At 43.3% G+C, this 13,407-nt stretch overlaps 2 protein-coding genes across 2 annotated transcripts; both read left to right on the top strand.

Moving 5' to 3' along the window:
- Positions 1 to 1,207: 1,207 nt before the first annotated feature.
- On the top strand, positions 1,208 to 4,174 carry LOC108942300 (zinc transporter 1-like). The gene is made up of 2 exons (XM_029258642.1): positions 1,208 to 2,324; positions 3,054 to 4,174. The coding sequence occupies exons 1-2, from the start codon at positions 1,766 to 1,768 to the stop codon at positions 3,800 to 3,802; spliced, it is 1,308 nt and encodes a 435-aa protein (XP_029114475.1). The 5' UTR covers positions 1,208 to 1,765; the 3' UTR covers positions 3,803 to 4,174.
- A 758-nt stretch (positions 4,175 to 4,932) lies between these two features.
- On the top strand, positions 4,933 to 13,194 carry LOC108922328 (trifunctional enzyme subunit alpha, mitochondrial-like). Its single transcript, XM_018732406.1, has 20 exons — positions 4,933 to 5,039; positions 6,028 to 6,069; positions 6,155 to 6,225; positions 6,776 to 6,909; positions 7,097 to 7,235; positions 7,429 to 7,548; positions 7,752 to 7,854; positions 8,074 to 8,196; positions 8,571 to 8,689; positions 8,798 to 8,854; positions 9,068 to 9,177; positions 9,572 to 9,706; positions 9,786 to 9,957; positions 10,588 to 10,674; positions 10,758 to 10,898; positions 11,007 to 11,075; positions 11,590 to 11,785; positions 12,391 to 12,505; positions 12,620 to 12,765; positions 12,961 to 13,194. Exons 1-20 carry the CDS (start codon positions 4,973 to 4,975, stop codon positions 13,104 to 13,106), a joined length of 2,292 nt encoding a protein of 763 aa, XP_018587922.1. The 5' UTR covers positions 4,933 to 4,972; the 3' UTR covers positions 13,107 to 13,194.
- The last annotated feature ends 213 nt before the right edge of the window (positions 13,195 to 13,407 follow it).

Here is a 13,407-nt window from a genome sequence, read left to right as displayed (position 1 = left end):
ATATACACACACACACACACACACACACACACACACACACACACATTTTCAGAACCACTTGTCCCATACGGGGTCACGGGGAACTGGAGCCTACCCGGCAACACAGGGCGTAAGGCCGGAGGGGGAAGGGGACACACCCAGGACGGGACGCCAGTCCGCCGCAAGGCACCCCAAGCGGGACTCGAACCCCAGACCCACTGGAGAGTAGGACCTGGTCCAACCCACTGCGCCACTGCGCCCCCCTTAAAATCATAAAATATTACGTTATAAATACGGAATATGTAATCCTGCATCCCTCTGTTCAGTGAGTTCCACTGCAGGTGTTCTGCATTATTATAAAAGCAGATGGTCCTCTGTGACAGAAAGGACCACCGACATTTAAGATTTACTTTTTTTCACCAAACTGTAAAAGAAAATACTTAACAAGCTACTATTTTCTCCATCCATCCATCCACCCATCCATCCTTTTTCAATTAACTGCTTGTCCTGATTAGGGTCACAGTAGTCTGGAGCCTATCCCAAAATCATTGGGCGCAAGGCTGAGGACACAAGTCCAGCATATGGTCCATTTTGCAAGTTTTCTCCATTCCTTGAAGCAAGTTGCCATGTGTATGTGGGATCCTGTACAGAACTACCATTACATGGGCCCCACAATCTAGTTAGCAGTTACAACAGCTAGAACAGCGAACTCTAACTCGATAAAGCGTCTCGTGTTAGGATTTGTGTGTATTAATGCGTCAGATAACTCCAGCAGTGACCTAAAATGCTCATTCTAACAAGCTGGACTGCCAGATCCATAATTAATCCTGAAAGCACACCTAATCAGGATTTCTTACATACCACCCCAGCGGTGTATTATGCTCTATTAAAACAGTGCTCTAGCATGTGAGGTCTTAAACCTTTGTCTTTTAGGCATATGGTCTTTCTAGTTTTCAGGAAATTCTAGTGTATGTTGAGCAAATTGAGGTTATTCCATAAGTCTTAAAAAAAGCAGCAGGCTCAAACCCTGAAAATGTGTTCTTTTTATAGAACAAGAATGTAAACGTTAGAGAGCCACAATACATCCAGTGTTTCCACCCTAAATGAAAGAGCAATAAGCCCCTAGTTGAACTCAGTCGTGATTTTTTTTTAAAACTCTCTTTTCATGTCTAAATGTACTCTCTGTTCCCCGGGGACACCCAGAAGCCCACCAATAGCCAAACACGGGGGCGGCGTGCTTCCACAAACCCTCTTTGTGTTTCCACAAAACCTCAATGAGCGGAAACGGCACCGGTTCGAGCGCAAAAAGCTCCGCAGCGTCTGCAAAGCGGAGCGCCGGGGAAGCGCGCGCCTCGGACGCCTCGCTCGTGCCGCGCTCCCGTTTCCCCGCGTTTCTCGCCTCACGCTCTGGAACATCCTCTCTGTGGCTCGCCAACGAGGGCAAGGAAGGAAAACTTATTTTTTTAAAGTCGCTTCACGGTTATTTTTGCGCTCCTATCAGCAGTTTATCGATCGCTTTTCGGGGCGCACATCTGCGTTCGCAGCTCTCTCCCTGCGATGAGTTGTTTTTTTTAGAGCTGCAAAGTCGTGTTGGCGGCGCCGGCAGGTTTATGATTTGAGATGCGCGTTTTTTTTTTTTTTTTGGTTTTGTTTTGAGGTGCGTCTTTTTTCTTGAGATGCGCGCGTAGCGTTAACTCCCCCCGAGTTCTGCTGCGGCGTGTGTTGCATTTGCGCACCTCCGTGTGGCACCCCCACCCCACCCCACCCCCCACAGTGCCCTCCAACGATGCCCTCTGAGCGCAGCCGGGCTGAGCTGCTCTGCCTGCTCTGCACCACCTCCTGCTTCTTCGTGGTGGAGCTGCTGCTCAGCAGGGTGAGCGAGTCGCTGGCCGTGCTGTCCGACTCCTTCCAGGTGCTGTCCGACGCCCTGTCCCTCTCCGTGGCGCTGCTGGACCTCCAGCTCTCGCGCAAAACCCGAGCAGCGCACAAGAAGAACACGTTCGGATGGGTCCGAGCGCAGGTGATGGGCTCCCTGGTCCAAGCGGTGTTCCTCAGCGCGCTGCGCTTCTCCGTCGTCCTGGACGCGGTGGAACGTCTGACGGAGCCGCGCGCCATCAGGGCCCCGCGGCTGCTGTTCGCGGTCGGCGTCGCCGGGCTCCTCGTGAAGCTGCTCGGCCTGCGCGCGCACGCCCTTCCGCGCGGCCGCCGCCGGCGGAGAAGCGCGGGAAGCAAAGCGCGGGCGTGCGAGAGGGCGCGAGACCAGCAGGAGACCAACAACCTGATGATGGAGGACTGCAGCAGCAGCTTCTATAGTTCGAGTCCCGGGCGGGAGATTAGTGCGCTGGGTGTGTTTGCAAGAATTCCATAATGGCAGAGTTGTATATACACACACACACACACACCAAATGTGGCGATCGACATTACCTCACTATTTAACATTATTCATTTTATTTTTTTTTTATCAGCAGGGGGTGTAGTGATTACATCTGCCTCCTCTGAGCTCAGAGGCCCCAGGTTCAACTCCCGCCTCCTGCTGCAGTACCCTTGAGCAAGGCACTTTTACCGAATTGCTCCAGTAAAAATAACCCGGCTATATAAATGGGTGAATCGCTGTAAGCGCCTTCCCATGTTGGAGAAAAGTGTCCGATAAGTCAGTAAATGTGTTTTGTATTTGTCGCTATTTTGTGAAACCGGCATGGGATGGAGCAACATGGTCTTACAGTGGGTAGTGCTGGTGCCTCGCGGCCCCTCAGCTTTGCGCACAGATGTGAGATTTGAACCCATTTCAGTCTGTGCTGAGTTTCTGTGTTCTGCTGTTGGGTTCTTCCCAGAGTGCAAAGATGTGTCACAGGTGAACCGGTGACTTTAAATTGCTCTCGTGAGGTGAGTGAGTGAGTGAGTGAGTGAGATTGCCCTGTGATGGACTAGCTTCCCATCCAGGGAATACCCTACCTCACACCCTATGCTTCCAGGATAGGCTCTGACCGTCCGTGACCCTCCATTGGAAAAGTGGGTCTTGATAATGAATCAATGGCATGGGGGAAAACTGCCACCTCTTTCTCTTCCTTTGCCAGAAGCCTCACAGATGGAAGACCTGGACGTTCACATGATTGCCTGTGTTCCCTGTGAGGAGTCCACCGCTGATCTTGACTTGCGCAGGCTTTTACTACGCCTGCTGGGTGTCCTGCTTGGCTCTGCCACTGTGCTGATCGATGCCGTTGTGTTTACTTTCGTGTGGCCATCCTGCCCGGATGGGGAGAACTGTCCCAACCCTTGCCTCAACACCCACTGCAGCGGTCAGCAGCACATCCGCTCCACAATTTCAGACACTCCGACTAATGCTGTAAAGACTTCTCTCTGGCCTTGCTGGGTGCTCTACCTGGATCCCGCCCTGTGCATCCTAGTGGCGGGCATCCTGCTCTGTTCCACCTACCCGCTGCTGAAGGAGTCCGCCCTCATTCTTCTGCAGGCCGTTCCCAAGCAGATCGATGTGTCGCGGCTCGGCGGGAAGCTGAGAAAGCTGGAGGGCGTTCTGGCCATCCATGAGCTGCACATCTGGCAGCTGTCAGGCAGCCGACTCATCGCCACAGCTCATATCAAGTGCCAAGGTCCGGCCTCCTACATGGATGTCGCCAGGCGTGTCAAGAGCTTCCTCCATGATGAGGGTGTCCATGCCACCACTGTTCAGCCGGAGTTTGTGCAGGGTGACTTGGGTTTGAACCTCACTCAGTGCGAGCTTCCTTGCCTGGCCCAATGTGCTTCTAAGCTCTGCTGCAGCACCCAACGGAAGCATGGACTCAGGGCTAAAGAGGACGAGGACTAGCTAGAATGTTCCCATTGACTATAATACCCCTACTTGTCCTGGGAAGAGTCACGCTTCACTGCCACTACTGACATCCTGGTTGTTGGTGGGCATGATCACAGAGGGAGTACTGAAGTCGCATTACAATACAATACGTACAACAGGAGCTCACACAAGGCCACTTTAGTATAGCTCTGAATATTCTACTTTTATTAAAAACATGTCAGGATGTGATTAATATAAACAGTAATAACTTTAACCAAACTGTAACTGATGCTTGGAGTCTGTAACATGACAATAACTAGTGAATGCAAATGTGTAATTTTCAAATGTTATTATATTTTATTGAATATATTTCCCAGATAACATAAAACATTGCGTAATCACTTGATGTATTCAGACAAGCTTTCTTGAAGAAAAATGTTTATTACCATTACGTTTTAATGGTAGTTCAAATAAATGTATGACTAATTATTGCTAATAGAATGAAATTTTTTTAAAAATGTTGTCTTGGATTTAATTTGATTTCAGTCACAGTTTTTTTATGATAAAAAAGCAAAACTTCAGAAAACCTTTTCCCAAAATTATACGTAGGGATCAATCTCACGCCTTCCTACATGTCTTTTTTTTTTTTTTTTTTTTTTTTTACATTTTGTTAATTTAGCTCTTGCTTTTCTCAACTTACAACCTTAAGTTATTTACACTTATTTACCCATTATACAGCTGGGCAATTTTACTGGAGCAATTTAGGGTAAAGTACCTTACCAAGCCAAGGGCAGCACTGCTGGAGATGAGATTCAAACCTGCAACTTTTGGGTCTACAGACAGCAGCTTTTTAATAATTGCCACCCTACCAACCTTGTTTTGAAATAAAGCGTTAACTCAACACATTTAAAAAACCGCTATTGCAGTCTGGGACAAGCGGTTCAGAAAATATGTGTGTGTGTGTGTGTGTGTGTGTGTGTGTGTGTGTGTGTGTGTGTGTGTGTGTGTGTGTGTGTGTGTGTGTGTGTGTGTGTTTCAGTAGGCGGAGTCAGCGCTTGAACACGTGTAATTCACACCTCCACGCCTAGATGGCGAACTAACGTTGCCTTTAAGTAAAGGGCGTCGCGGGCGCTCTTACGTCACAGCGCTCATCTTTTTCGTTCCGCCCACTTAAAGGGCTGCTTTCTCTTCCTCCCTCGGTTCTTGATGGCGTCCATTCGAGCTCTCGGTGTCCTGTCCAGGATGAATTCAAGGAGACCCTGCCTTTTCACAGGTGATCCACAAGGGCCAAATGCTGCAGATCTTAGCATTGTAGAAGTTATAGAAACTTTCCAGCCAGAAATGTGCAGGATAATAGTTCAGTTCGCTCAAAAGAGAGGGTGTCACCGGTGTGCGGGTCAAATTTTGTTTCTAAGAGTGAAAAAAGTAACCAGGACAACTAGCTAATGTCATGGTAGGAAAGTAATGAGTTAAAGTCACAAATAAAGTTAGTTGTGCACTCTTGTTCTGTCCAGGTCCAGTGGTAGTTTTGGTGAAACTAAGCATTTGTGGAAATGAACACAGTCAATGACAGTTACAATGGCAAATGACTGAGTCATTGTGACATTGTAATTGTTGTTCATACTCTGATCTTGATGATCATGGGTTTGAGACCCACTGAGTTCATTCACACACCCCTGTTTGGGTTGTAGAGAGACACAAGTGCAGCTCAGAAGAACGTGTATAAAACCCCGGGCTCATCGGTGTGGCTCATCTCAGTGGGGCTGATGAGTTGGTGGAAATAGGGCAAAGGTCACTGGAGTAAAGGGTTCTGCTTGTCTTCCTTTTTCTTCCTTTTGCCTTAAAATAACCTGTTGCATTTAGCGATGGTTGTGAATAACTGCTTGCATCCAACAGTATGTTTGCGGGTTTTAGTTCTGTACTTCAAATAAGACATTTGTAACTGAGAGGTCATAGGCTCATACTTTCAGTCGGTGCTCTGTATTTTGTGCCGTTTCAGTGCTGTTTCAGCAGTTACATTTACACATTTAACTGGTGCTTTCTTCCAAAGTAAATTACTATGATTTACCCATTTACAGAGCCATTTTACAGACTTTTTTTTTTTTTTTTTCCCCTGTGGGCAAATCCAGCCTAGGTACATACCTTGATGAAGGGTGGCGAAGCAAGAAGTTCAATTCAAACCCGGGCTTTTCGAATGCAAGGCTGGAGCTGTTGTGCGGTATAAGTGCAATAATAATAAATGTTAAATTTTCAATTTGTAGGACACGCCGTGCGCAATTTCGCAAGTTCGGCTGCTGTGCTTGGTAAGGATTTAGATATTAATCTTCTTCAGTCTGTGTGAATTTCTGTCATGGTGGTGTTAAATTATCTTCTCTCCTCTTCATGTAGCTCGGACCCACGTCAACTACGAGGTCAAAGAGGATGTGGCGGTCATCCGGATAAATGACCCCAATTCCAAGGTGGTTTTCAGTTTTTATTTCGATATTATAGAATGAGACTTAATGGTGTTCATAGGTATGTGTAAGACAGGTCTCAGATGTACGCTCCTTAAAATGTGTTTTCTTGGCTATTTGGACGAAGGTTCCCATGTGCTTCCAGACTTGGTGCCGCAGGTAGTTCTGGTGTCTCAGCTTTTGAGTTGTGGGTTTGGACATTGGTTTGGATGTGCCTCAGCCCGGCGAAGTTTGCATGTTGTTTTTTTTTTTTTTTTTTTGCATGTTCGCATGGGTTTCCACCTTCAGGTGAATTGGTGACTCTAAATTGCAGGTAGTGTGTAAGTGTGAGAAAATGAATGTCTATGTAATTAACATTGTGATAGGCAGTTATTGGCTGGATTGATTTAAGTATGTCATTATTTTGTCTAATATCAATGCGGTGTGGTCAGTTTACATTGCATATGTTCTCAACGTCAGTCAAGCCAACTTGTCATTGTATATTTGCTGAAATTTTTTTTTTAAATTACTTGAACTGTAATTTCTAATTGAAATAAATTTCTTGTCGTGAGTTCAGGTGAACACACTGTCGGCTCAGATGGAAAGTGAGCTGACCCAGGTAATGAACGAGATCTGGGCCAACGATGCTGTCAAAAGTGCCGTCCTTATCTCCACCAAACCCAGCTGCTTCATTGCAGGTGCCGATATCAAGTAAGTGATACTGAGTGCACTTTGAGCAGCAGTGATCACTGCTTAAGTTGGTGTCCAGCTGTAGCTGTAGATCAGTACTAAATTGCAGATTTTAGAGGTCAGAACAAGGTCAGTTTGCATCAAGCTTACTGCATGCTCACCTAACTGGAACAATTTGGTTTTTTTCCCTCATCTCCTTGCTTCCCAGTATGATCCAAGCCTGTAAGAGTGCAGAGGAAGTGACGAAGCTCTCCCAGGAAGGACAGATGATGTTTGACAGAATTGAGAAATCACCCAAGCCGATTGTAGCAGCCATCAATGGTTCATGCTTGGGAGGAGGCTTGGAGGTGCTGAAGTGAACTCCCTGTTCTCAACATGACAAATGTTCTAATGTTCTGTCTTTATGGGAATACAGAACTTTTTTTTCCCCCCTTTTTCATGATTTCTTGGTTTTCAGCTGTACCTAGTTAAAATTCCTCGGTGCTAGATTTCAGGTGATGTTGCCAGGAAATGTTCTGATCTTCTGTGGCTGGGTTTCAGTTTGCCATTGCATGCCAGTATAGAGTGGCAACAAAGAGCAAGAAGACTGTTCTGGGAACTCCAGAGGTCATGCTGGGCCTCTTGCCTGGGGCTGGTGGAACCCAAAGACTGCCAAAACTGGTAAGTCCTTATTAGATTTAGAAGAACTTTACCATTTAATGTTACGTTAGAGGACCTGCATTCAAGACTAAATGGGGACACTTGTAAAGTTGGACCTCAGTTTTAATAATAATAATAATAATAATAATAATAATAATATTATTAAATGATCCTTAAAGACAAAAAGAAGGGATCCAGTTAACTACTTGTTTGTTTTCTGAAAGGTTGGTCTTCCAAGTGCCTTGGACATGATGCTGACAGGGAGAAACATTCGTGCTGATAAAGCAAAAAAAATGGGACTTGTTCATCAGCTAGTTGATCCACTTGGTAATCATATGATTAAATTAATTAATGTTTAAATTAACACAGCATGATTTTGCTCTAAGTGGCTATTGTGGAAACATTCTAGTTGTGTGTATACTTTGTTGCAACATGCTAAATATTAAAGCCATGGAGAATGAATCATTAGTTGAATGCAGGATTTTGAAGTAATTCTTTTTAGGATCTTCAGTAAAGTAAATTATGCAACCCTACTTTTTTGTTTAGGCCCTGGTCTTAAGAGTCCAGAGGAAAGAACAATCGAGTACCTGGAAGAGGTTGCCATTGGTTTTGCCAAAGGAATTCTGAGCAAGAAAATTCCTCTTACAAAGGAAAAGAGTCTGATGCAGAGTGAGTGTGAAAATAAAGCAATTGTACTGTGCTAGTAAAAGAGTGTTTCTGTGCAGTGTCCCCTTCTCTGTTATACTTTTAGCAGTAAGTCTGCTATGGTGTTGACTACCTTTGCTCTCGTTTAGATTTTTTTAAATTATTTCTTTTTAAAAAAAAAAAAAAAAAAAATCAGTTCTGCATGTGACTGTCATTGTTTTATTATTATGGTATTTTGGTGAAAGTGTTTTTTAAAAAAAAAAAAAAAAAATCCCTGTGTATTCCTGAAGTTACACATTACCTTATTTTGTTTTACTATTTATGAACTTGGTGCTCATATTCTACAGCAGAATTAACCATGCCAACACTCTGTCTTTTGCATCTGATCCTGAGTACAGAAGTACAAGACTATGTCATGGGAATTGAATTTGTTCGGAAGCAGATCTACAACACAGTAAATAAAAGGGTTATGAAGCAGACCAAGGGTTTGTACCCTGCGCCATTGAAGATAATCGAGGTAGGTGAACTGGCCAGGAGAAGGGGGGGGGGAAAAAAAACCAAATGTGTAGATGAGATTCTGTCTTTACATCTGAAACCTGATCATTGTAATGTTCTCCTGTTGCAGTCTGTGCAGACTGGGATAGAGCAGGGACCAGAAGCTGGCTATTTATTTGAATCTCAGGTAAACAAAAACTTGATTAATTGCAGAATAATTTGTTAACAAGTAGCCTTTGACAAAAATGTAATTTGTTAAATGCTTTAATATTTTTCCTCAGTCACATATAACAGTAGCTTAACCCCGAAGCCAGTTTTTTATTTGAACTATTCGATTGGGGTTTTTTTTTTTTTTTTTTGCTTCCCTTTTCATTTGGTGTTCTTTGGCTCCTTTGTGCAGAATTTTGGCAAATTAGCCATGACCTCTGAATCCAATGCACTGATTGGTCTGTACCATGGCCAAGTTGCATGCAAGAAAAATCACTTTGGGACTCCTCAGAAAGAGGTGAAGTAAGTGCATACATATATTCATTTAGCATCAGTTTTTCTCCAAATCATTGTAAACAAAACTTCCAAACAGACAAATAGACTTCCAGGCATAGTCTTGGAATTATCAAAGCAGGTTGATATAACAGTTTTAAGTATATTTCAGACTGCTGGCCAGTTTGACTGACAGGAATAAGAAGTTTGAAGAACTAAGTGAAACACTTTACTACAGTTGATTGTCCTAATAAAGTAAGAACAATATCGCTGTCGCTGGTACAGAACGGACTAAAGTGAAACTACGGGATAGAACTACTAGCAAACTGGAACTCTCTTAATAAAATAACTTATGACACAACTGTCCCAGAAATGAGTATGCAAAAGATATGAAGGAAAAGGTTGTTTGATTTGAACCTGTCAGGACTCTGGCCATTTTGGGAGCTGGTCTGATGGGAGCAGGCATCGCCCAGGTGACGATTGACAAGGGCATTCGCACCGTGCTCAAAGACACTACAGAGGAGGGCCTGAACCGCGGCCAGCAGCAAATCTACAAAGGGTGGGTGAGGTTTCTTGTTGGCTTTCTTTTTCTTCCGGCTTTTCAAGCCATTTCAGATGTTTTTAACGCTGTGCCTCAGGCTGGATGATAAAACAAAGAAAAAGTCCATCACGTCGTTCGAGAGGGACAATACGCTGTCCAACCTGATTGCACAGCTGGACTACCAGAACTTTGACAAGGTTGATATGGTCATTGAAGCTGTTTTTGAGGACCTTCACATCAAGCATCAGGTGCTGAAAGAAGTAGAAGCAGTAAGTAGCAAAAGACAGTAAATGAAACAAATGATTTCCTGAACAAACATAATATTTTTACATTTTTAAAAAAATTGGAAAAGAGCATGAAAACACCGGCTCCTCAACTTTTGACTGTATTTGTGACCGGAATTCTGTTTGTAAGTTACTTTGACCAGAGTCACATTCAGTAAAAGCATAATACAGATTTATATTGATTTTACAGTTGAGGTGCTGTAATAATCTACAGTACAGTAAAGGGAAAAAGGAGCAGCAGGTAATGTAGTGGTTAGAGCTGTAGCCTTTGGACTCCTGTAGTGTTCATTAAAGTACTTATCCTTATACAGTAAAAATTACTCAGCTATAAACATGGGTAAATCACTAGCTGTTTGGAGAAACATCAGCTAAATGATTTTTTTTTTTTTTTTTTTTTTAAATTAAAGGGAAAAAATTTGACCTAATAGTTTCCTTAACTGATCTGTAAAAACAGATGGCACTCTAGGCTACAAACATTTTAGGCTAAACTCATAACTTTACCATTAATAACACAAGGAGCCGGTATAATTTTTTTTAAAAATTGTACAAATTTTGTTAAAATTGTTAATGATGACACTTTAAATCTTTCATGCATTGGACCCATCTGTTTTTCAGGTAGTCGCCCCTGACTGTATATTTGCCACCAATACATCTGCTCTTCCCATCAAAGACATTGCAGCTGCCAGCAAAAGACCAGACAAAGTGAGTGATGTGGAAATATGGATATAAGGAGAATCTTCGTCCTTAATGAGCTGATTATTAATGCTTAATGCTTGTTCTTGCAGGTCATAGGAATGCACTACTTCTCTCCTGTGGACAAAATGCAGCTGCTGGAGATCATAACCACCGACAAGACGTCCAAAGACACGACCGCTTCAGCAGTGGCTGTTGGACTAAAGCAGGGCAAAGTCATCATTGTCGTTGGGGTGAAGTCTTGCTACCACTTGTTCCTTTCAATAACTCTAACTCTGAGGTCTGATTATATATTTCTAAGCTGGTCAGTTTCCCTTTGTTAATGGTTGCTCCCCCTACAGGATGGCCCTGGGTTCTACACCACCAGGTGTCTGGCTCCCATGTTAGCAGAAGCTGTAAGAGTGCTGCAGGTTTGTGTGCTGCTTGCGTCAATGAAACATGGTAGAATCATGGCTCCTGTTCAAGTGGAAAATATCGTGTTTCAAGCAGGGTGTATTTGCCACAAAAAAGTGTATTACAGTTTCTTTTTGTGGAGGGGGGGGTGTCAATTTACTGTTTTGCTTTGGAGAGTTTGGCCTTTTGTCTTAATGATCACTTATGTAGAAACCTGTCTTTTATAATGCACCCTGTTTTAGTGGAGTAATTGGAGGAAACTTGCCGTAATAGTATAGTGCCATGTTTGTACAGCTTGGTAAAAACTGTATGCATTCAGGGTAAAAACCTTCATCAAAGGTACTACAGTAGGAGTGAGAATTCACAGATCCTTCAAATGGAAGGCAGTGGATCAGAACAATATTCTACCTGCTGCATTATTGTGTCCTGCAGCAGACTCACTATTAGTCGTGGGGAAAATGAACATGGAAGTTTTAAAAAAAAAAAAAAAAAACTAGAATCTCTCACGATTGTCTTTTGTTCTTTTCCCAGGAGGGTGTTGACCCCAAGAAGCTAGACTCCCTCACCACAGGCTTTGGATTTCCGGTGGGTACCGCCACTTTGGCTGACGAGGTGGGCATCGACGTTGCAGCCCATGTTGCCGAAGACCTGGGAAAAGCCTTCGGAACGAGATTCGGAGGAGGCAACGTTGAAATGCTAAAGGCCATGGTGGAGAAGGGCTTCAAGGGTAAGCGGTTAATTTTAGTTATAGGTGGAGTAATAAGGAAAGTTTTGGGGGGAATCCAAGGTAATTATTATTCTGCATAGTAGTTATGATGCACTTATGAAACCTACATTGTATTGGTTTTTATTTAGTACTGTTTGTGCTCATCTTTTGAGTTAAACATGTTAAGATTGTCATGTACAGCAGAAATGAATAAATTGGCCTTGTGCCACATCACACAGGAAATATAGTTCTTACATAATGTAAGCGTTCAAATACAGGCTCCATAATAAATACAAATGAGGCATACAGCCAGTAATCAGAGGCAGCAGTCACATTTAGTTGGTCACAATATATCGCATGAGGTCCTTAGAGTAAGATATACATACACCATTATATGTGCATAGTAAAAACCACTATGTCTACACTTTATACTAAGGACCTCATGCTATTTATTGTGCCATTTATATAGTATAAATATGATTTGAGGATGAAGTGTCAAATGCGAGCAAAATAATTATGCACCTCTCATTGTAAATGAGAATGTAAGCTGCTCAACATCACTGTTTGATTGCACCTGCAGACATGCAGAAGAGTACACGGGTAACATTTTCAATCGCTTTCTGTAGGCCGCAAATCTGGGGTGGGCTGCTATTTGTACAAAGAAGGCACCAAGAACAAAGAAGTCAACCCAGGGTTTCAAGAGATTCTCGGTAGCTTCAAAATGACACCCAGTGCTGCAGTGTAAGTTGGGTTTTCTTCTCATCCATATGTCCCTTCTCAAGTTGTGGGAAGTGTCGCACTGAGAGTAGATTTGCCCCTTGACCTTTTGATGTACTCCGGCATTTGGGCCCACAGGTCTTCCGATGCTGATGTACAGTACCGGCTGGTATCCAGGTTCGTGAACGAAGCGGTTTTGTGCCTGCAAGAAGGCATCCTCAGCAGCCCCGTGGAAGGGGATGTGGGTGCTGTGTTTGGACTGGGCTTCCCCCCTTGTCTTGGAGGTAATAGATGTGGAAGACTATTGCGTGAATGGATGGACAGATGATACCGCAGCCTCGTTTGTGTTATAAAACTTTTTTTCAATGAAGCAAATGTTACAATCGCTTCATGAAGAGGAATAGATATCAAGGATTCATAAAAGTATGTTTCTCATTTTGAAATACTGTGCCCCCTTCCCCTTTTGTTCCACCCCACAGGTCCTTTCCGGTTTGTAGACACATTTGGGGCGGATAAGTTGGTGCAAAAGATGAAGAGGTACGAAGAAGTGTACGGGAATCATTTCACACCATGCCAGCTGCTGCTTGATCATGCCAAGGACAGCAGCAAGAAGTTCCACAAGTAACAGTTGTGCTCTTATATTTCCAAGGAATGCTTGACTTGACTTGAAATTCATTAAAGTATAACATGAAGACAGTTTGTATGTTGACACTTTTTAATACTCATATCCAAGTCCTTGTAAAAGTTGCCTTAGAATCATAACTATGTAACCTCATATCTAACTATATTGCGGATTGATATGTATATATTTTGATAAACAAGGTATAGTTAAACTATAATCAGTTTGTATTTTGAACAACCAGTATCCATTCCAGTATAATTTCTGTGCCAGACACAAACTGTGAAAACATTGTTATAATATGGTA

This window comes from Scleropages formosus, chromosome 15 (genome assembly GCF_900964775.1).
Source record: "Scleropages formosus chromosome 15, fSclFor1.1, whole genome shotgun sequence".
NCBI lineage: Eukaryota > Metazoa > Chordata > Actinopteri > Osteoglossiformes > Osteoglossidae > Scleropages > Scleropages formosus.
This window is presented reverse-complemented; position numbering and strand designations above follow the sequence as displayed.

What these genes read in the sequence shown, in the direction of transcription:
- LOC108942300 (XM_029258642.1), top strand. Translation starts at nt 1,766, where the DNA reads ATGCCCTCTGAGCGCAGCCGGGCTGAGCTGCTCTGCCTGCTCTGCACC. An exon ending in GCGGGAGATTAGTGCGCTGG is followed by an intron (nt 2,325 to 3,053) that starts GTGTGTTTGCAA and finishes TTCCTTTGCCAG; the next exon opens with AAGCCTCACAGATGGAAGAC.
- LOC108922328 (XM_018732406.1), top strand. Translation starts at nt 4,973, where the DNA reads ATGGCGTCCATTCGAGCTCTCGGTGTCCTGTCCAGGATGAATTCAAGG. An exon ending in CGCCATTGAAGATAATCGAG is followed by an intron (nt 8,690 to 8,797) that starts GTAGGTGAACTG and finishes CTCCTGTTGCAG; the next exon opens with TCTGTGCAGACTGGGATAGA. An exon ending in CAGCAGCAAATCTACAAAGG is followed by an intron (nt 9,707 to 9,785) that starts GTGGGTGAGGTT and finishes GCTGTGCCTCAG; the next exon opens with GCTGGATGATAAAACAAAGA.